The 20,715-nt window shown below is 46.7% G+C and overlaps 1 protein-coding gene across 2 annotated transcripts in view; it reads right to left on the reverse strand.

The window, feature by feature from the left end:
- LOC138250539 (uncharacterized) overlaps window positions 1–20,715 on the reverse strand; it is a 277,257-nt gene that overhangs the window by 171,237 nt on the left and 85,305 nt on the right. For both annotated transcript variants that reach the window (XM_069205518.1, XM_069205526.1), the window contains exon 3: window positions 19,449–19,583. In XM_069205518.1, the coding sequence (XP_069061619.1) occupies window positions 19,449–19,583 (135 nt within the window). The remainder of the gene's footprint in view (window positions 1–19,448; window positions 19,584–20,715) is intronic.

The raw sequence follows: 20,715 nt of genomic DNA on the forward strand, positions 1-20,715 counted from the left end.
ACCCTCAGCGGCGCGGGGGCGGCCGGGTGCAGTGATAGAACAGGCGTCGGGTTCGCAATGGAAGTCAATGAGAGATCAAGGGATCTCTTCAGCGCTGCAGGCAGGCAAGGGGGGGCTTCCTCGGGGAAACCTCCACTTGGGCAAGGGAGAGGGACTCCTGGGGGTCACTTCTGCAGTGAAAGTCCGGTCCTTCAGGTCCTGGGGGCTGCGGGTGCAGGGTCTTTTCCAGGCGTCGGGACTTAGGTTTCAGAGAGTCGCGGTCAGGGGAAGCCTCGGGATTCCCTCTGCAGGCGGCGCTGTGGGGGCTGAGGGGGGACAGGTTTTGGTACTCACAGTCGTAGAGTAGTCCGGGGGTCCTCCCTGAGGTGTTGGTTCTCCACCAGCCGAATCGGGGTCGCCGGGTGCAGTGTTGCAAGTCTCACGCTTCTTGCGGGGAGATTGCAGGGTTCTTTAAAGCTGCTCCTTTGGATAAAGTTGCAGTCTTTTTGGAGCAGGTCCGCTGTCCTCGGGAGTTTCTTGTCGTCGTCGAAGCAGGGCAGTCCTCAGAGAATTCAGAGGTCGCTGGTCCCTTTGGAAGGCGTCGCTGGAGCAGAGTTCTTTGGAAGGCAGGAGACAGGCCGGTGAGTTTCTGGAGCCAAGGCAGTTGTTGTCTTCTGGGCTTCCTCTGCAGGGGTTTTCAGCTAGGCAGTCCTTCTTGTTGTTGTTGCAGGAATCTAGTTTCTAGGTTCAGGGAGAGCCCTTAAATACTAAATTTAAGGGCGTGTTTAGGTCTGGGGGGTTAGTAGCCAATGGCTACTAGCCCTGAGGGTGAGTACACCCTCTTTGTGCCTCCTCCCAAGGGGAGGGGGTCACATCCCTAATCCTATTGGGGGAATCCTCCATCTGCAAGATTGAGGATTTCTAAAAGTTAGAGTCACCTCAGCTCAGGACACCTTAGGGGCTGTCCTGACTGGCCAGTGACTCCTCCTTGTTGCTTTCTTTGTTCCCTCCAGCCTTGCCGCCAAAAGTGGGGGCCGTGGCCGGAGGGGGCGGGCAACTCCACTAAGCTGGAGTGCCCTGCTGGGCTGTGACAAAGGGGTGAGCCTTTGAGGCTCACCGACAGGTGTTACAGCTCCTGCCTGGGGGAGGTGTTAGCATCTCCACCCAGTGCAGGCTTTGTTACTGGCCTCAGAGTGACAAAGGCACTCTTCCCATGGGGCCAGCAACATGTCTCTAGTGTGGCAGGCTGCTGGAACCAGTCAGCCTACACAGATAGTCGGTTAAGTTTCAGGGGGCACCTCTAAGGTGCCCTCTGTGGTGTATTTTACAATAAAATGTACACTGGCATCAGTGTGCATTTATTGTGCTGAGAAGTTTGATACCAAACTTCCCAGTTTTCAGTGTAGCCATTATGGTGCTGTGGAGTTCGTGTAAAACAGACTCCCAGACCATATACTCTTATGGCTACCCTGCACTTACAATGTCTAAGGTTTTGCTTAGACACAGTAGGGGCACAGTGCTCATGCACTGGTACCCTCACCTATGGTATAGTGCACCCTGCCTTAGGGCTGTAAGGCCTGCTAGAGGGGTGTCTTACCTATACTGCATAGGCAGTGAGAGGCTGGCATGGCACCCTGAGGGGAGTGCCATGTCGACTTACTCATTTTGTTCTCACTAGCACACACAAGCTGGTAAGCAGTGTGTCTGTGCTGAGTGAGGGGTCTCTAGGGTGGCATAATACATGCTGCAGCCCTTAGAGACCTTCCCTGGCATCAGGGCCCTTGGTACCAGAGGTACCAGTTACAAGGGACTTATCTGGATGCCAGGGTGTGCCAATTGTGGAATCAAAAGTAAATTTTAGGTGAAAGAACACTGGTGCTGGGGCCTGGTTAGCAGGGTCCCAGCACACTTCTCAGTCAAGTCAGCATCAGTATCAGGCAAAAAGTGGGGGGTAACTGCAACAGGGAGCCATTTCTTTACACAAGCCCCCCCCCAGCCCACAGGCCAGGAGACTCAGCCAAAGCTGGGAGAGTCTTCCTAGTCTGTCAGGCGAGGAAGAGTAGAGGAAATAGGCTGGTTTGTTGCAGGGCCTACTCTGCCTTACATCCTCCTGTTCAGGTCATTCCCTCTGGGGAACTGACCCACTTCCACAGTGATAGGACCTAGTCTGAACTGCCTCTTGTCTGTGCTTTTTATGTCTTCACCCATTCTCTCTATTTTGGGGTTAGAGGTATCCACCTCTGCTAATCTTATCTTAGCCAGGGTCACCCCTAGCTTACCCAAAGAGGTTACCCAGAGCTGGAGTAACCCCACCATGACCAACAGGGTCAGGGGGCCTAACTTGCTATTTGGCATGGGGTCAGACCACCATGCCAAGGATAGTGCAGCCATAAAGGCTAACACCCAGCAGAGGCCACTGACAGCTATCAGTGCCCAGAACCACACCTTTACCTCTTCACCTACAAGGGAAGGGGCTAAGTTACAGGCTTCTTTGGGTTCAGGGTGCCTGTCTGCTGTATTAGAGTGGGGGGTTACCACATCTTGTAGTAAACACCCTTCTTCCACTCTTTCTTCTGTTAGCTGAGGAGCCACCCACTCAGACTTAACAGTTGCCTGACTAGCCAGGACTTCTTGTGGGTCAGGTTGATCTTTATCAGAGCCACTTTTGGAGTTCTCCCCTACTGGAGCAGAATCTCATTGGCTTGCTGGAACCTTGGCTAAAGGTTGTCCACCTTTCCTATTCTGTTTCCTTTTCTTTTTCTTCTGGGGCCTACTTGCATTTACTGCAGAGGCAGGCACTCCAGAATCCTTGGGAGAGGACTGGCACTGGACCAGTTCCTCTCTTGGGCTCTGACTAACCTCTGGGTAGTCATTTCCAAGGAGACAATCAAGGGGGAGGTCTGTACTGACTACCACCCTTCTCCAGCTAAAAGTCCCACCCACTTCTATGGGCACAAAAGCCACAGGCCTATCAGTGACCCTGTCTGGGCTAACTCTTACTCTGGCCATCTCACCTGGGATGTACTGGTTTGAGAACACCAGCCTGTCATGCACAATAGTGTGACTGGCACAAGTGTCTCTCAGGGCAGTGGCTGGGATTCCATTCACCAGTAGGTGGTGGAAGTGTCTACTTCCCTCTGGAATCTCCAACTCACCTGTTGGGCCCTTTTTCCAGTTGAAGGCTATGAAGACCTCCTCATCTGAGGAGTCATCCCCAATGGCTACACTGGTCACCCCTGGGATTTTGCTAGGGGGTTTGTTTTTGGGACAAGAAGTGTCCTTGGTGTGGTGCCCTGTCTGTTTACAGTTATGGCACCATGCCTTAGTGGCATCCCAGCCATTACCCTGGTACCCACCTTTGTTTTGGGTTGTGTCTCTGGGCCCACCCACCTGGTCTGGTTTTTGGGGGCCTACAGGGGACTCTTTTTCTTTGTTTCTAGTGTCACCCACTTTCTCCTGGGGAGGCTTTGTAACCCCTTTCTTTTGGTCACCCCCAGTGGAAGTTTTGGTTACCCTAGTCTTGACCCAGTGGTCTGCCTTCTTTCCCAATTCTTGGGGAGAAATTGGACCTAGGTCTACCAGATACTGATGCAACTTTTCATTGAAGCAGTTACTTAAAATGTGTTCTTTCATAAACAAATTATAAAGCCCAACATAGTCATACACTTCATTTCCAGTTACCCAACCATCCAGTGTTTTCACTGAGTAGTCAACATAATCAACCCAGGTCTGGCTCGAGGATTTTTGAGCCCCCCTGAATCTAATTCTATACTCCTCAGTGGAGAATCCAAAGCCCTCAATCAGGGTACCCTTCATGAGGTCATAAGATTCTGCATCTTTTTTAGAGAGTGTGAGGAGTCTATCCCTACACTTTCCTGTGAACATTTCCCAAAGGAGAGCACCCCAGTGAGATTTGTTCACTTTTCTGGTTTCACAAGCCCTCTCAAAAGCTGTGAACCATTTGGTGATGTCATCACCATCTTCATATTTAGTTACAATCCCTTTGGGGATTTTCAACATGTCAGGAGAATCTCTGACCCTAGTTATGTTGCTGCCACCATTGATGGGTCCTAGGCCCATCTCTTGTCTTTCCCTTTCTATGGCTAGGATCTGTCTTTCCAAAGCCAATCTTTTGGCCATCCTGGCTAACTGGATGTCCTCTTCACTGGAGTTATCCTCAGTGATTTCAGAGTTGTTGGTCCCTCCTGTGAGGGAACCAGCATCTCTGACTATTATTTGTGGAGTCAGGGCTTGAGAAGCCCTGTTCTCCCTAGATAGGACTGGTGGGGGGGAATCACCCTCCAAGTCACTATCATCATCCTCTGTGTTGCCATCCTCAGAGGGGTTGGCTCTTTCAAACTCTGCCAACAGCTCCTGGAGCTGTAGTTTGGAAGGTCTGGAGCCCATTGCTATTTTCTTTAGTTTACAGAGTGACCTTAGCTCTCTCATCTGTAGATGGAGGTAAGGTGTGGTGTCGAGTTCCACCACATTCACATCTGTATTAGACGTTATGCTTCTAAAAGTTGGAATACTTTTAAAGAAACTAAAACTAGTTCTAGAATCTAATTCAAACTTTTACCAAACTTTTAAACTCTAAAAGAAAATGCTAACAGGGACTAACACAAGGCCCTAGCAGGACTTTTAAGAATTTAGAAAACTTTTCAAATTGCAAAAATCAATTTCTAATGACAATTTTGGAATTTGTCGTGTGATCAGGTATTGGCTGAGTAGTCCAGCAAATGCAAAGTCTTGTACCCCACCGCTGATCCACCAATGTAGGAAGTTGGCTCTGTGTGTGCTATTTCAAAGTAAGGAATAGCATGCACAGAGTCCAAGGGTTCCCCTTAGAGGTAAAATAGTGGTAAAAAGAGATAATACTAATGCTCTATTTTGTGGTAGTGTGGTCGAGCAGTAGGCTTATCCAAGGAGTAGTGTTAAGCATTTGTTGTACATACACATAGACAATAAATGAAGTACACACACTCAGAGACAAATCCAGCCAATAGGTTTTGTTATAGAAAAATATCTTTTCTTAGTTTATTTTAAGAACCACAGGTTCAAATTTAACATGTAATATCTTGTTTGAAAGGTATTGCAGGTAAGTACATTAGGAACTTTGAATCATTTCAATTGCATGTATACTTTTCAAGTTATTCACAAATAGCTATTTTAAAAGTGGACACAGTGCAATTTTCACAGTTCCTGGGGGAGGTAAGTATTTGTTAGTTTTACCAGGTAAGTAAGACACTTACAGGGTTCAGTTCTTGGTCCAAGGTAGCCCACCGTTGGGGGTTCAGAGCAACCCCAAAGTTACCACACCAGCAGCTCAGGGCCGGTCAGGTGCAGAGTTCAAAGTGGTGCCCAAAACGCATAGGCTTCAATGGAGAGAAGGGGGTGCCCCGGTTCCAGTCTGCCAGCAGGTAAGTACCCGCGTCTTCGGAGGGCAGACCAGGGGGGTTTTGTAGGGCACCGGGGGGGACACAAGCCCACACAGAAATTTCACCCTCAGCGGCGCGGGGGCGGCCGGGTGCAGTGATAGAACAGGCGTCGGGTTCGCAATGGAAGTCAATGAGAGATCAAGGGATCTCTTCAGCGCTGCAGGCAGGCAAGGGGGGGCTTCCTCGGGGAAACCTACACTTGGGCAAGGGAGAGGGACTCCTGGGGGTCACTTCTGCAGTGAAAGTCCGGTCCTTCAGGTCCTGGGGGCTGCGGGTGCAGGGTCTTTTCCAGGCGTCGGGACTTAGGTTTCAGAGAGTCGCGGTCAGGGGAAGCCTCGGGATTCCCTCTGCAGGCGGCGCTGTGGGGGCTCAGGGGGGACAGGTTTTGGTACTCACAGTCGTAGAGTAGTCCGGGGGTCCTCCCTGAGGTGTTGGTTCTCCACCAGCCGAATCGGGGTCGCCGGGTGCAGTGTTGCAAGTCTCACGCTTCTTGCGGGGAGATTGCAGGGTTCTTTAAAGCTGCTCCTTTGGATAAAGTTGCAGTCTTTTTGGAGCAGGTCCGCTGTCCTCGGGAGTTTCTTGTCGTAGTCGAAGCAGGGCAGTCCTCAGAGGATTCAGAGGTCGCTGGTCCCTTTGGAAGGCGTCGCTGGAGCAGAGTTCTTTGGAAGGCAGGAGACAGGCCGGTGAGTTTCTGGAGCCAAGGCAGTTGTTGTCTTCTGGTCTTCCTCTGCAGGGGTTTTCAGCTAGGCAGTCCTTCTTCTTGTTGTTGCAGGAATATAATTTCTAGGTTCAGGGAGAGCCCTTAAATACTAAATTTAAGGGCGTGTTTAGGTCTGGGGGGTTAGTAGCCAATGGCTACTAGCCCTGAGGGTGAGTACACACTCTTTGTGCCTCCTCCCAAGGGGAGGGGGTCACATCCCTAATCCTATTGGGGGAATCCTCCATCTGCAAGATGGAGGATTTCTAAAAGTTAGAGTCACCTCAGCTCAGGACACCTTAGGGGCTGTCCTGACTGGCCAGTGACTCCTCCTTGTTACTTTCTTTGTTCCCTCCAGCCTTGCCGCCAAAAGTGGGGGCCGTGGCCGGAGGGGGCGGGCAACTCCACTAAGCTGGAGTGCCCTGCTGGGCTGTGACAAAGGGGTGAGCCTTTGAGGCTCACCGCCAGGTGTTACAGCTCCTGACTGGGGGAGGTGTTAGCATCTCCACCCAGTGCAGGCTTTGTTACTGGCCTCAGAGTGACAAAGGCACTCTCCCCATGGGGCCAGCAACATGTCTCTAGTGTGGCAGGCTGCTGGAACCAGTCAGCCTACACAGATAGTCGGTTAAGTTTCAGGGGGCACCTCTAAGGTGCCCTCTGGGGTGTATTTGACAATAAAATGTACACTGGCATCAGTGTGCATTTATTGTGCTGAGAAGTTTGATACCAAACTTCCCAGTTTTCAGTGTAGCCATTATGGTGCTGTGGAGTTCGTGTAAAACAGACTCCCAGACCATATACTCTTATGGCTACCCTGCACTTACAATGTCTAAGGTTTTGCTTAGACACAGTAGGGGCACAGTGCTCATGCACTGGTACCCTCACCTATGGTATAGTGCACCCTGCCTTAGGGCTGTAAGGCCTGCTAGAGGGGTGTCTTACCTATACTGCATAGGCAGTGAGAGGCTGGCAAGGCACCCTGAGGGGAGTGCCATGTCGACTTACTCATTTTGTTCTCACTAGCACACACAAGCTGGTAAGCAGTGTGTCTGTGCTGAGTGAGGGGTCTCTAGGGTGGCATAATACATGCTGCAGCCCTTAGAGACCTTCCCTGGCATCAGGGCCCTTGGTACCAGAGGTACCAGTTACAAGGGACTTATCTGGATGCCAGGGTGTGCCAATTGTGGAATCAAAAGTACATTTTAGGTGAAAGAACACTGGTCCTGCGGCCTGGTTAGCAGGGTCCCAGCACACTTCTCAGTCAAGTCAGCATCAGTATCAGGCAAAAAGTGGGGGGTAACTGCAACAGGGAGCCATTTCTTTACACTGTCCTCTGGAGTTTCTTGGTCCTTCTAGAGCAGGGCAGTCCTCTGGGGATTCAGAGGTCGCTGGTCCTGGGGAAAGCGTCGCTGGAGCAGTGTCTTTTTGAAGTGGGGAGACAGGCCGGTAGAGCTGGGGCCAAAGCAGTTGGTGTCTCCGTCTTCTCTGCAGGGTTTCTCAGCGTAGCAGTCCTCTTCTTCTTAGGTTGTAGGAATCTGAGTTCCTAGGTTCAGGGGAGCCCCTAAATACAGAATTTAGGGGTGTGTTTAGGTCTGGGAGGGCAGTAGCCAATGGCTACTAGCCCTGAGGGTGGCTACACCCTCTTTGTGCCTCCTCCCAAGGGGAGGGGGTCACATTCCTATCCCTATTGGGGGGATCTTCCATCTGCAAGATGGAGGATTCCTAAAAGTCAGAGTCACTTCAGCTCAGGTTGCCTTAGGGGCTGTCCTGACTGGTCAGTGACTCCTCCTTGTTTTTCTCATTATCTCCTCCGGCCTTGCCGCTAAAAGTGGGGCCGTGGCCGGAGGGGGCGGGCAACTCCACTAGCTGGAATACCCTGTGGTGCTGTAACAAAGGGGGTGAGCCTTTGAGGCTCACCGCCAGGTGTTACAGCTCCTGCAAGGGGGAGTTGATAAGCATCTCCACCCAGTGCAGGCTTTGTTACTAGCCACAGAGCGACAAAGGCACTCTCCCCATGTGGCCAGCAACATGTCTCGAGTGTGGCAGGCTGCTAAGACCAGTCAGCCTACACGGGTAGTTGGTTAAGGTTTCAGGGGGCACCTCTAAGGTGCCCTCTGGGGTGTATGTTACAATAAAATGTACACTGGCATCAGTGTGCATTTATTGTGCTGAGAAGTTTGATACCAAACTTCCCAGTTTTCAGTATAGCCATTATGGTGCTGTGGAGTTCGTGTTTGACAGACTCCCGGTCTATATACTCTTATGGCTACCCTGCACTTACAATGTCTAAGGTTTTGCTTAGACACTGTAGGGGCACAGTGCTCATGCACTGGTGCCCTCACCTATGGTATAGTGCACCCTGCCTTAGGGCTGTAAGGCCTGCTAGAGGGGTGACTTATCTATACTGCATAGGCAGTGTGAGGTTGGCATGGCACCCTGAGGGGAGTGCCATGTCGACTTACTCGTTTTGTCCTCACCAGCACACACAAGCTGGCAAGCAGAGTGTCTGTGCTGAGTGAGGGGTCCCCAGGGTGGCATAAGATATGCTGCAGCCCTTAGAGACCTTCCCTGGCATCAGGGTCCTTGGTACCAGGGGTACCAGTTACAAGGGACTTACCTGGATGCCAGGGTGTGCCAATTGTGAAAACAAAAGTACAGGTTAGGGAAAGAACACTGTTGCTGGGGCCTGGTTAGCAGGCCTCAGCACACTTTCAAATCAAAACTTAGCATCAGCAAAGGCAAAAAGTCAGGGGGTAACCATGCCAAGGAGGCATTTCCTTACAGTTACACTAACGCTTTTACACTTATAATACCAGGGAATGGGGTGCAGTACCACAAGCTGTCATTATGTGATCCTTGTGACCGCTTTTGGCCACATAAGGTACTGCACCCTGTAATCCTGAATTCAACACATCCCCAATGACTCAGCATCATGCTGAAAAGTGAAGCGTGGCACCTGTTTTGTTAACGGTTTAACCCTGTGCATTCAGGTTACGGGGAGGGGAGACGAGTAAAATGCTGACTAAAAAAACAAAAATGTGACCAAGGTAACAGCCTGATTTACAGCCTTGTTTACAGAAACAGTGCGGCATGATTGACCTCTAGCAAGCACAAATTTTTAAACGACACTGAAACAAACAAATTAAATGGCTTTAAGCCCACAGAAGTGAACTAAAGCATAAAGTAGATTGCACGCTTATGTTCAACCTAAAAATCGCCTTTAAACCCTTTGCTGCTAGTCCATTTCCTCTCCCACCCCAAGCCCCCCGCCCCCCCCCCCCCCCAACCAAATTTTTCAACACAGCTTTGGCATTTTACCCGAGGTAAAGAAAACCAATAACTGAGCTGCACCTTGCAATGGTTTCCATTGTGTACTGGGTATACAGCAGTTTTTTTATGAAACATAAATAGTGAAAAATAGGTATCAAGGAAACCTATGTTTTTCCATAATGGGCACAAGATATGGAGTTTAGAAGCAGTGGTTATTTGCACATCTCTGAATTTGTGGCTAACCATACTAGCATGTGAATTAGAGACCATTTCTCAAAAATACTTTTTTTTTTTTTTTTTTTTTACAGTCTTAAATTTGGAAGGTGCAAATGCAGAAAAAAACAATTGGCAAAAACACTTGTTCTACTATTCTATGTTCCTTTAAGTCTCCCGATAAAAATAATAGCCCCAAACGCAACAAAGACATATCACATTTTTCCACTGAAAACTGAGCCTTCATTGGCAATGTACCTACATGTGGATGACGAGTCCTAGCTAAGCCAGCACCTAGGAAAACCTAGCCAACCTGTAAATTTTTGAAAACTAGACACCCAGTGGAATCCAGGATGGGTTGACTTGTGTGTCTCTCACCAGGTTCTGTTACCCACAATCATTTTGCAAATCTTAACATGTGTCTAAAAAACACATTTTCTGAACATTTCGGTGATGGAAAGTGTTGGAATTCGCGGGGAACCACAAACTTCCACCCACTCGTCATTTCCCCAAGTCTCCCTAAAAGGTTTTTAACTCACTTGTGTGGGTAGGCCTAGTGCCTGTGACAGGGAAAGGCCCAAAACGTATTGTGGAGAAAATTATCACAAAGCCTGGTTTTGCAAGGGGTATCCTGCGTTTTTGGTCCCGGGCTTGAAGCTATCTAGAGAAACATACCAAACTCAGACATTTCTGAAAACTATACACCAGGGGGGAGTCCAGGAGGTGTGGCTTGCGTAGATCCTCCAATGTTTTCTTACCCAGAATCCCCTGCAAACCTCAAATGTACCTAAATAAATCACATTTCCTCACATTTTTAGGCTGACTCTGCTTTGGGCACCTCTCCCGTCTGCCTCAGTGCTCAGGGGGGGAGATGGGGTTGAGTTAGCCCGTGAGAAATGAGGCAAAGAAAGTGAAACAAGCCCATTGGTTGAGATGATGTTGACGCGCCATGTGTGCTGCTTGTCATTTCAAGGAAAATTAATAACAGCCTTGGGAGCTGGGAAAGCTCTTTCCCAGCTCCTGAGGTTGTCGGTAGAAAAATCAGATCCCTTTGCTGCAAGCAGCAGATGGATTTGATGGTCATGTGCAGAGGAAGTAACAGGCATGTCCTCAGCACACCACCACTGTTCCGTTCTGTAATGAGCACCAAACGGTTTAAACTTATCCAGCTCCACAAAACAAGTTGACACAGACGTCAGAAATAAAGCATATGCTTTACACATCAAAGTGAAAACCAAGCATTGTTAAACTGTGTTACTATTTGGCTGGCACTTACCTTTAAAAACATCTTATCCTGTACTTGACAGTGAATGCGCTTGACAGTAAATGTGCCATAAACAGTGTCAATTGCCCAAGATCACTTTATGTTAGGATGATGCTGAGACTGAAATGGTGTTCTGTACTTTGTCCCTAAGAAGGCAGTTTCACAAATCAAATGGACTTGCCAAAGAAGAAAGAATTTGCATAAAACATGCAAATGTTTTGGGCAGATGAAGAATTAGATACTTTTTTAGATGGATATGTGTAAAATCAAATAAAGAGCTCAAGCAGGCTCCATGTAGAAAATATGCTGCATTCCTCTTTCCTATAAAGGCTGTTACTTTGAAGTCTGCAGAGAGCAAACCTAAATAAACAGGCTCCCACAAAAACACAGATTGATATTTGATCTCAGTCTTTTAAAGCCCAGCAAACAAGACAGATAAGAACAAGACTTAAAGCCTGTTAACTGAACAGGAGTTTATGGAAGTGTCCAGTCATGGCTTTCTCTTGGGGCCTGACAAACTGAACCTGAACACCCTAAAACGAACAAAGACAGCAAATAGGAAGCAAGAAAACATAAGTTACAAACCACAAAGTCAATGGCAAGCGATGGACAGAGTGCATCCCGAGGCAAACTTTCTGAAACTCCGCAAGATGTCAGTCGCTTACCTAGACAGCTGTGCTATCTGGTAGGCTGTGACCTAACCAGGGACCATGTGCAGACTTCTTTTTCTAGGGGGCTTTTTGTTGCACCTGTTCTGGGGGCCAAGCATTAGGCAACCCCTTCTTTTGTGGGCTATTTTAGAGGAGGTGCCTGGCTGTTTATATTGTTGGTTGTCTTCTCAGATTGGGATTTGACCTTTGGTTTTGTTAGCCACACGCGCTATAATTATATATTTTAATAATTTCCCAGTAGCCATCTACTGAAGGGGAGCCTTCTGGTAAGGAAAGGAGTGGCTAACCTAGTTAGTGGTCTTATATACTCCTCAGTTATGGACATGTGTTGAGAAGACTGCATTACTGGTATAACCACGCCCACCCACTGAGGAGGGCTGCATCTTTCCCACCCTTCAGGAAGGGACTCAAGACCCGGCTCTTCTACAGAGACATCACACCCCAGTGCCCAGATTCTCCCAGGGATCATAGCGGCACACTCTACAATTGACTGATTGGTACGCCAAAGGTAAGAACCTCAGTGCTCTTTAAAGCACAATGCCATAGACTCCAGCCTCAAGCTGAATGCCGTCACCCTGAAAGGTAAGACTGCTATGCTATGTTCACCGTTCTATCTTATTAATTAAACTAATTTTTGCTTGCAATACACACACTTTTATTATCTTTTCGGACCCTATCCAGGAATTCCTTAATTGTGAACAGATTTCGGTTAATAAAACCGATTGCCTTGTTTTGAGTGCCGGGTGATTAGTAAAACACAAATTTAAACTATGGATGTTTTAATCTAATCATCTTGCAGGTGTCCCATTTATACTGGAAACCTCGCTTCACAAGGACATCAGACCTGATATAGCAAGTGTCATTTATAACGGCTCTCAGGATTATTAGGAAAGCTCAGAAACCAAGACCGGGCGGGGTTACAGCCATTCTCTTTAAAGAATTGTAATATTGACCCCGACTGGTATTGATGGAGTTGGAGGCATGTTAATCTCCTTAAAAGTGAATGCCTATGTCTTTTTAACTGGCACCTTAGTATAGCACTCTCCTGGATTAAGGGTAATCTTCCATGATAATATGACAGCCTTCTAGGATACTTATGTTTTGTCTTCTTCCAACATCCTGTTCTTGGTAATTTCAATTTCTATTTTAATAATGATTCTGCTCAGGGTACCACCAGTTTAGATGGCACTATAAAGGTATTGAGGGATGAATCAGATAGTTGGGGGCCTACCCACTCTGCCGGCTATACACTTGACGCCATTTTGTTTACTCAGAAACCTATCACAATTTGTCAACTTCTACCCCCTTTTTTGTTGTGACCACGCCACTATTCCTTTTAGCTACACCTATCTATCTATGTCAGTCCAACTCCAAACCTTTTTCCTCAAACACATGTTAAAATTATCGTATTTTGTCTTTTTAGGTATCATGCTTCTTTAATTTTATATGCTGATTACTTGAACACACATTTTGAAAAATGTAATGCACATTTATTCACTGCAACAGGGTAATTGAGTCTGCTTTAATATTCATGTTATTTTGAATGAATCAGAAACTATATTCTTGTGATCATTTTAAATAATGAACAAAGCTTTATGGGAGTTGCTAATTTCACTTTCTTCATGATTGTTTAGCACAATAAGCATGGTTCCAATGAACGCAAATAAGTAAAAGGGTGCAAATGCATTTTCTGCTAATTGTTTATTGTAAAAGTGTCAACAATAATCAGGTATGTTATAGAAACTAAGACAAGAGTTAGGGAGGAACTTTATACCAGAGACTAGAGCCAAAGGCCATGCAGAACCCTAACAGCTTTCTTTGCTTAAGGTCAACAGGAGGTACGTTTAACCTTTACTTGGTGGCTGATCTGCTTGAAAGTGCAGCCAAAAATAACAAATGCTGCTATTTTACTGAACATTGGCTCTGTTATTCAGACGAGGTATGCACGGGTGAACCACCTGTGAAACTCAAATTAGCCATCTAAGATTAGTTTATTTGGCCAAAGAGGTATTTTTTTATAAACAAAGCTTTACAATTTCAACAATATTTCCCAGTATTATATGTTATTTCCACTTCTGAGAAAACTTGCCACTATTTTGTTGATTTGCATAATAATTACTATTCATACTGCTCATATTGCATGCACTAGGTTACGATTTTGATTTTTTAAGAGTACATCTGTAGGAAGTTGGCTCTGTATGTGCTATTTCAAAGTAAGGAATAGCATGCACAGAGTCCAAGGGTTCCCCTTAGAGGTAAAATAGTGGTAAAAATAGATAATACTAATGCTCTATTTTGTGGTAGTGTGGTCGAGCAGTAGGCTTATCCAAGGAGTAGTGTTAAGCATTTGTTGTACATACACATAGACAATAAATGAGGTACACACACTCAGAGACAAATCCAGCCAATAGGTTTGTGTATAGAAAAATATCTTTTCTTAGTTTATTTTAAGAACCACAGGTTCAAATTTAACATGTAATATCTTGTTCGAAAGGTATTGCAGGTAAGTACTTTAGGAACTTCAAATCATAAAAATTGCATGTATACTTTTCAAGTTATTGACAAATAGCTGTTTTAAAAGTGGACACTTAGTGCAATTTTCACAGTTCCTGGGGGAGGTAAGTTTTTGTTAGTTTTACCAGGTAAGTAGGACACTTACAGGGTTCAGTTCTTGGTCCAAGGTAGCCCACCGTTGGGGGTTCAGAGCAACCCCAAAGTCACCACACCAGCAGCTCAGGGCCGGTCAGGTGCAGAGTTCAAAGTGGTGCCCAAAACACATAGGCTAGAATGGAGAGAAGGGGGTGCCCCGGTTCCGGTCTGCTTGCAGGTAAGTACCCGCGTCTTCGGAGGGCAGACCAGAGGGGTTTTGTAGGGCACCGGGGGGGACACAAGTCCACACAGAAATTTCACCCTCAGCAGCGCGGGGGCGGCCGGGTGCAGTGTAGAAACCAGCTTCGGGTTCGCAATGTTAGTCTATGAGAGATCTCGGGATCTCTTCAGCGCTGCAGGCAGGCAAGGGGGGGATTCCTCGGGGAAACCTCTACTTGGGCAAGGGAGAGGGACTCCTGGGGGTCGCTTCTCCAGTGAAAGTCCGGTCCTTCAGGTCCTGGGGGCTGCGGGTGCAGGGTCTCTCCCAGGCGTCGGGACTTTAGGTTCAAAGAGTCGCGGTCAGGGGAAGCCTCGGGATTCCCTCTGCAGGCGGCGCTGTGGGGGCTCAGGGGGGACAGGTTTTGGTACTCACAGTATCAGAGTAGTCCTGGGGTCCCTCCTGAGGCGTCGGATCTCCACCAGCCGAGTCGGGGTCGCCGGGTGCAGTGTTGCAAGTCTCACGCTTCTTGCGGGGAGCTTGCAGGGTTCTTTCAAGGCTGCTGGAAACAAAGTTGCAGCCTTTCTTGGAGCAGGTCCGCTGTCCTCGGGAGTTTCTTGTCTTTTCGAAGCAGGGGCAGTCCTCAGAGGATGTCGAGGTCGCTGGTCCCTTTGGAAGGCGTCGCTGGAGCAGGATCTTTGGAAGGCAGGAGACAGGCCGGTGAGTTTCTGGAGCCAAGGCAGTTGTCGTCTTATGGGCTTCCTCTGCAGGGGTTTTCAGCTAGGCAGTCCTTCTTCTTGTAGTTGCAGGAATCTAATTTTCTAGGGTTCAGGGTAGCCCTTAAATACTAAATTTAAGGGCGTGTTTAGGTCTGGGGGGTTAGTAGCCAATGGCTACTAGCCCTGAGGGTGGGTACACCCTCTTTGTGCCTCCTCCCAAGGGGAGGGGGTCACAATCCTAACCCTATTGGGGGAATCCTCCATCTGCAAGATGGAGGATTTCTAAAAGTTAGAGTCACTTCAGCTCAGGACACCTTAGGGGCTGTCCTGACTGGCCAGTGACTCCTCCTTGTTTTTCTCATTATTTTCTCCGGCCTTGCCGCCAAAAGTGGGGCCTGGCCGGAGGGGGCGGGCAACTCCACTAGCTGGAGTGTCCTGCTGGGTTGGCACAAAGGAGGTGAGCCTTTGAGGCTCACCGCCAGGTGTGACAATTCCTGCCTGGGGGAGGTGTTAGCATCTCCACCCAGTGCAGGCTTTGTTACTGGCCTCAGAGTGACAAAGGCACTCTCCCCATGGGGCCAGCAACATGTCTCGGTTTGTGGCAGGCTGCTAAAACTAGTCAGCCTACACAGATAGTCGGTTAAGTTTCAGGGGGCACCTCTAAGGTGCCCTCTGTGGTGTATTTTACAATAAAATGTACACTGGCATCAGTGTGCATTTATTGTGCTGAGAAGTTTGATACCAAACTTCCCAGTTTTCAGTGTAGCCATTATGGTGCTGTGGAGTTCGTGTAAAACAGACTCCCAGACCATATACTCTTATGGCTACCCTGCACTTACAATGTCTAAGGTTTTGTTTTAGACACTGTAGGGGCACAGTGCTCATGCACTGGTACCCTCACCTATGGTATAGTGCACCCTGCCTTAGGGCTGTAAGGCCTGCTAGAGGGGTGTCTTACCTATACTGCATAGGCAGTGAGAGGCTGGCATGGCACCCTGAGGGGAGTGCCATGTCGACTTACTCATTTTGTTCTCACTAGCACACACAGGCTTGTAAGCAGTGTGTCTGTGCTGAGTGAGGGGTCTCTAGGGTGGCATAAGACATGCTGCAGCCCTCAGAGACCTTCCTTGGCATCAGGGCCCTTGGTACTAGAAGTACCAGTTACAAGGGACTTATCTGAATGCCAGGGTGTGCCAATTGTGGATACAATGGTGCAGGTTAGGTGAAAGAACACTGGTGCTGGGGCCTGGTTAGCAGGGTCCCAGCACACTTCTCAGTCAAGTCAGCATCAGTATCAGGCAAAAAGTGGGGGGGTAACTGCAACAGGGAGCCATTTCTTTACAACATCTTTATAAAATATCCCTGGTTTTGTAGTGCTCTTGGGTGTACCTTTCAATGATGAAAGAGGACTTGAGCTCCATCAACTATTCCTGTGTTATCCACCTGATCGTTACATAGAACGCATATCACTCAAACAGTACTCAGTAAGTTGTAGTCACTTTCTGTCTTGGGGTGGCACATTGACAAAGTCCTTAGTACCAGAGGTATAGAAAGCCTCTGTTCCGGAAGGTCCAGAAAACCTATCCTGTATGGTACCCTTTATATTCCTGGTGTCTAGTGGCTTTATGCCACTCTAACAGGGGTGGGCAAATTCAGAGTCAACACCCTTCATCTACACCAGAGGGCGGAAAGGCTGTTGTGCTCGACTGCGGGAGGGGACAGAAAAGAAGAGTACTGGCCCATGCCCAGGACACAGCTGCCCCCTCACCCAACAGCCATTCATTACTCCTACTTGGAGATTGACCGCACAGATCGATCCACAAGCAGGGATGCACTATGGAGAGACAGAATGCTGGAAATGAGACACTGTCTCAGTTCCAGCACTGCATCAACTGTGTTAAAGGGTGCTCTATGTGTATGCCCTCCAGCACTGATCAAAAATGAAACAGAAAGCCCCATTAACACCGACAGGTTTCTCTCTGGTTTATTGTTAGACAAAAATAAAAAAAACAAACTTGGGATACAAAGAAAAAGAAAATGCGTGTGATGTTAAAAAAGGCAGCATTTTCTTCTTCAGTGTTGAGGATGATACGCTGAGGTGATATTTCAGTTCTGAAGGGGACTACATTGCAGAACCAACAAGTTACTCAACTGCATTGACTCAGTCTTTTCTATTAAACTGAGAAAAATCTATTGAGACAGAACAGTTTCTTACCTGAGACTCCAGTTCTCTCAGGGGAATTTCCATGATAACTCATAAGGACCGGGCTCCTTACCTGTGGGTCCTCTGTGGGGACTGCCTCTTCTTCTTTGGACTCTCTGCACTGCTGAGGGTCAACTGGGTCTCCCCCTGTGGGTTGAGTCTCTCTAGACCTTGCTGGTCCCCGGGAGCTCCACTTTTCCACCAATTGCAACATTTGCCTTTGCCAAGGCATGTTGGTGGTTTCTTCACATTCAGACTGACTGCAATTCTTCATCCGGCATGGTGGTCTGCTCCAGTACGGCATTGCTGACTGTCTTTGTCTCAATGTCAACAAACTCCTGCATCTACAGACAGGTCAGTAGTGGTTCCTGCCACCAACGGACACTCCAACGTGAACTGGACTTGGTCCCCTTCTTTTCCATGTCTTCCTCTTCCAGGATCCACCTTTGGTTTCTTGCAGTCTTGTCTGGGTCTTGCAATATCCTTCTCTGAAGTCCTGTGGGTTGGTTTGGGCAGAACCAGTAACTTACTTCTTCTATCCTGGTCGCTGGGGGGTACTCTGGTACTTACCTTGTGGGTTTCCTAGTTCCTCCAGTTCCCCTCTACCGATTGCACTCCCATGCTGGGGGCCCAACTTTGACACTTCACTTTCTTAGTATATATTCCTGATGGTTACTATACATAGTGTGTTTACTTACCTCCTATTGGAGTATTGCCTATCTAGTGTTTTAGTGATTGTGTTACTGTATTAAAGAGCGTTTATTTTTGTAACACTGAGTGCTTTCTTTCAAGTGTTTAAGTGCTGTGTGACTATAAGTGGTATTGCATAAGCTTTGCATGTCTCCTAGATAAGCCTTGGCTGCTCATCCACCGCTACCTCTAGAGAGCCTTGCTTCCTAGACACGGACTACATCTCACTAATAGGGGATACCTGGTATAAGGTGATAATACCATAGGTACTCATCACACACCAGGCCAGCTTCCTACACTCAAGTTCTATCTTGGCAAGACATGAACCATCCGCAAATCGGACCAATTGTTTATCAATTATGGTCCTATATGCACAGACAATGGATAGTCTCCTGAAGAAAGGTGAAAACGTTCACTTAAGATGATATTTTGAAGAAGTGATCTGGGTCCCCGCACGTGGCAGGACTATTCAATGCTTATGACTAATCGTGGAAATACCCTACAAGAGAACTACCACATTCAAATCCAGGCCAAGTGTGTCAATTGAGACGTCCTTCAGGGCTTAGCTTTATTTCCTCTATTGTTCAATCTCTAGATGTTCACACCTGACAAACTATTGCAAGCGTATCCAGCATTCAAGTTTGTATACACTGACAAAACTCAATATCTGATTGGTAAATTCCCTCTGCCACCTATTCTATGAAACCATTGCTACTGGTTTTACGCTGTTTAGCAATTATGTTGTTACTTAAACTCTGTACTGCTGTTTAAATACTAGTCGTGCTTTCAAAATCTGGCAAAACAAATCTACCTACCCGTAATCAATAGTCTTGCCCATTCTTCTTGAAACATCGCTGCTTCAATGCGCTGGTGGCATAGATACACCACCATGCCAAATCTTAAATGTGTACATTTTTAGGATTTCAGGACACATGTGAAGACACGGTGCAATAAAATATCACAAAACATGAAAATCACCATCCACAGGCACATAGTAAATAAATAATCACTAAAAACTACAGCTAAAACTCTTCAACAACACTATACACCCTCAGTTCAAAGATGAATACCCCCAAATCTCACCTTAAACCACAATACAATACCCTAAATAAATAACAGTATACAATAGAATCTTTAGAACTGCGTATAAACTCAGCCCTATACAGTGGTAAGCAGACCGCTATGAGGTTATAATGAAAACATTGTTCTATACAAAGTTTGCTAACACAAGCATACTGAAAACTTAAAATCTCTTGAATTACGACTACCCACTGCTGGATGCGGCCAACTCCTTTTGATGCTTGGGTAAAACAATGCAGAAAAAAGCATCCATAACATCCAGGTTTGGTAAAGGTGTGGACAGTGCTAACAATAAACTCTATATAAATATCCAAATTCATATGCTCAAACAATATAATCCAAATTAGTTATTGGAAAAATACTATATTTAAATATTTTAACAAGCTGGTTAATCAATGTCACAATGAAAACTACTTACTTGGTTTTCTCTGAATAAAAGCAGCGTGTCGAGAACAGTGCCTACTGGCTTCAGAAATTTACATAGATCCATGGCATCATACCTGGGCAAAGGAGTTACACGGATGATTCTATCCAAAATTGGTTTGCTTTTCATCTGTAGAAATATATGGAAGCAGTTAGGTACAGTTTCAAAAAGATTGTTAAGAGATAATGTACAAATCACATACTGGGTCTGAAACAAAATGCTTAAAAAAAAGACCAAATGCATAATATATAAAGAATGTGGGACACATGTAGGATATCAGTAACTCATCTGTCCTTAAGAGAAAAAAAAAGCAATGGTGTTTCTTATAAGTTATAAATGTCGAGTTTGTCACCAAACTATTGGAAAGAAATAACAGCCGGAATATAACAGAGCCATGTACTTTAATGTTTCCAAACCATGAAGCTCAATAAGTCAGACTGTATCTCAATCAGTTCAAAGTGCTATTCGGATGAATATGTCAAGGATACATTTTGTTTGAAGGGATCAGTGAATAAATATGTGCAATAGTGGAACTTATGGTCACTGTTCCACAGTCTCAGAAAAAAATGCACTGGAAAAGTGTGCAAATCGTAAATTTATGTGTATGAATCTACCCCATTACACTTCAACCAGCATATTATCCCTATTATGATAATCTACATAGATGATGTAACTAGGATGCAAATATGGATTTTAACACTTTATTTCTCCTCAGGGAAACCTTTTTTCTGTGTGCAGAGCAGACATTTTTCCCTGGGGTCTTGTATTATCAGCCCTTTCCTAGACCTAGTACAGTGAACAATTTTGCTAACCTGATTGATTTCTTTGCACCGCAAGTATGATTTGCGGTGGGAAAATGCCCAAATCTCGATTCTACAAGTTAGAATTTTGATTTAATACCATATATTGGACATTTCACAGAATCATTATTTTCTTTGGAGAGGTTTGGGTTTAATTATGGTATACTGTATTTGTAAGTATTTTTGGATCGTGCTTTACAAATTGGGGCTCGTCCGGTATCTTCCAGTGGATGTCTCCAATAGCACTGTCACAAGATGTGCTGCCAGTGGGGGGACGCCGTTCCGGAGGTGTAGAGTCCAGGGGCCCCTGCACAAAGACATAGTTTCAAAGCAGCTGCATCTTATCCACCGGACAAACCTCTCGCCGCTTTTTGCGACGTCCCAGAGAAGATCCTGAACATCGGCTTTAAACTTGACTGATTAGTCTGACACGGGCGGCCGGAGAGAGATATGGGAAAAAC

The sequence above is a fragment of the Pleurodeles waltl genome, chromosome 1_2, assembly GCF_031143425.1.
Source record: "Pleurodeles waltl isolate 20211129_DDA chromosome 1_2, aPleWal1.hap1.20221129, whole genome shotgun sequence".
NCBI lineage: Eukaryota > Metazoa > Chordata > Amphibia > Caudata > Salamandridae > Pleurodeles > Pleurodeles waltl.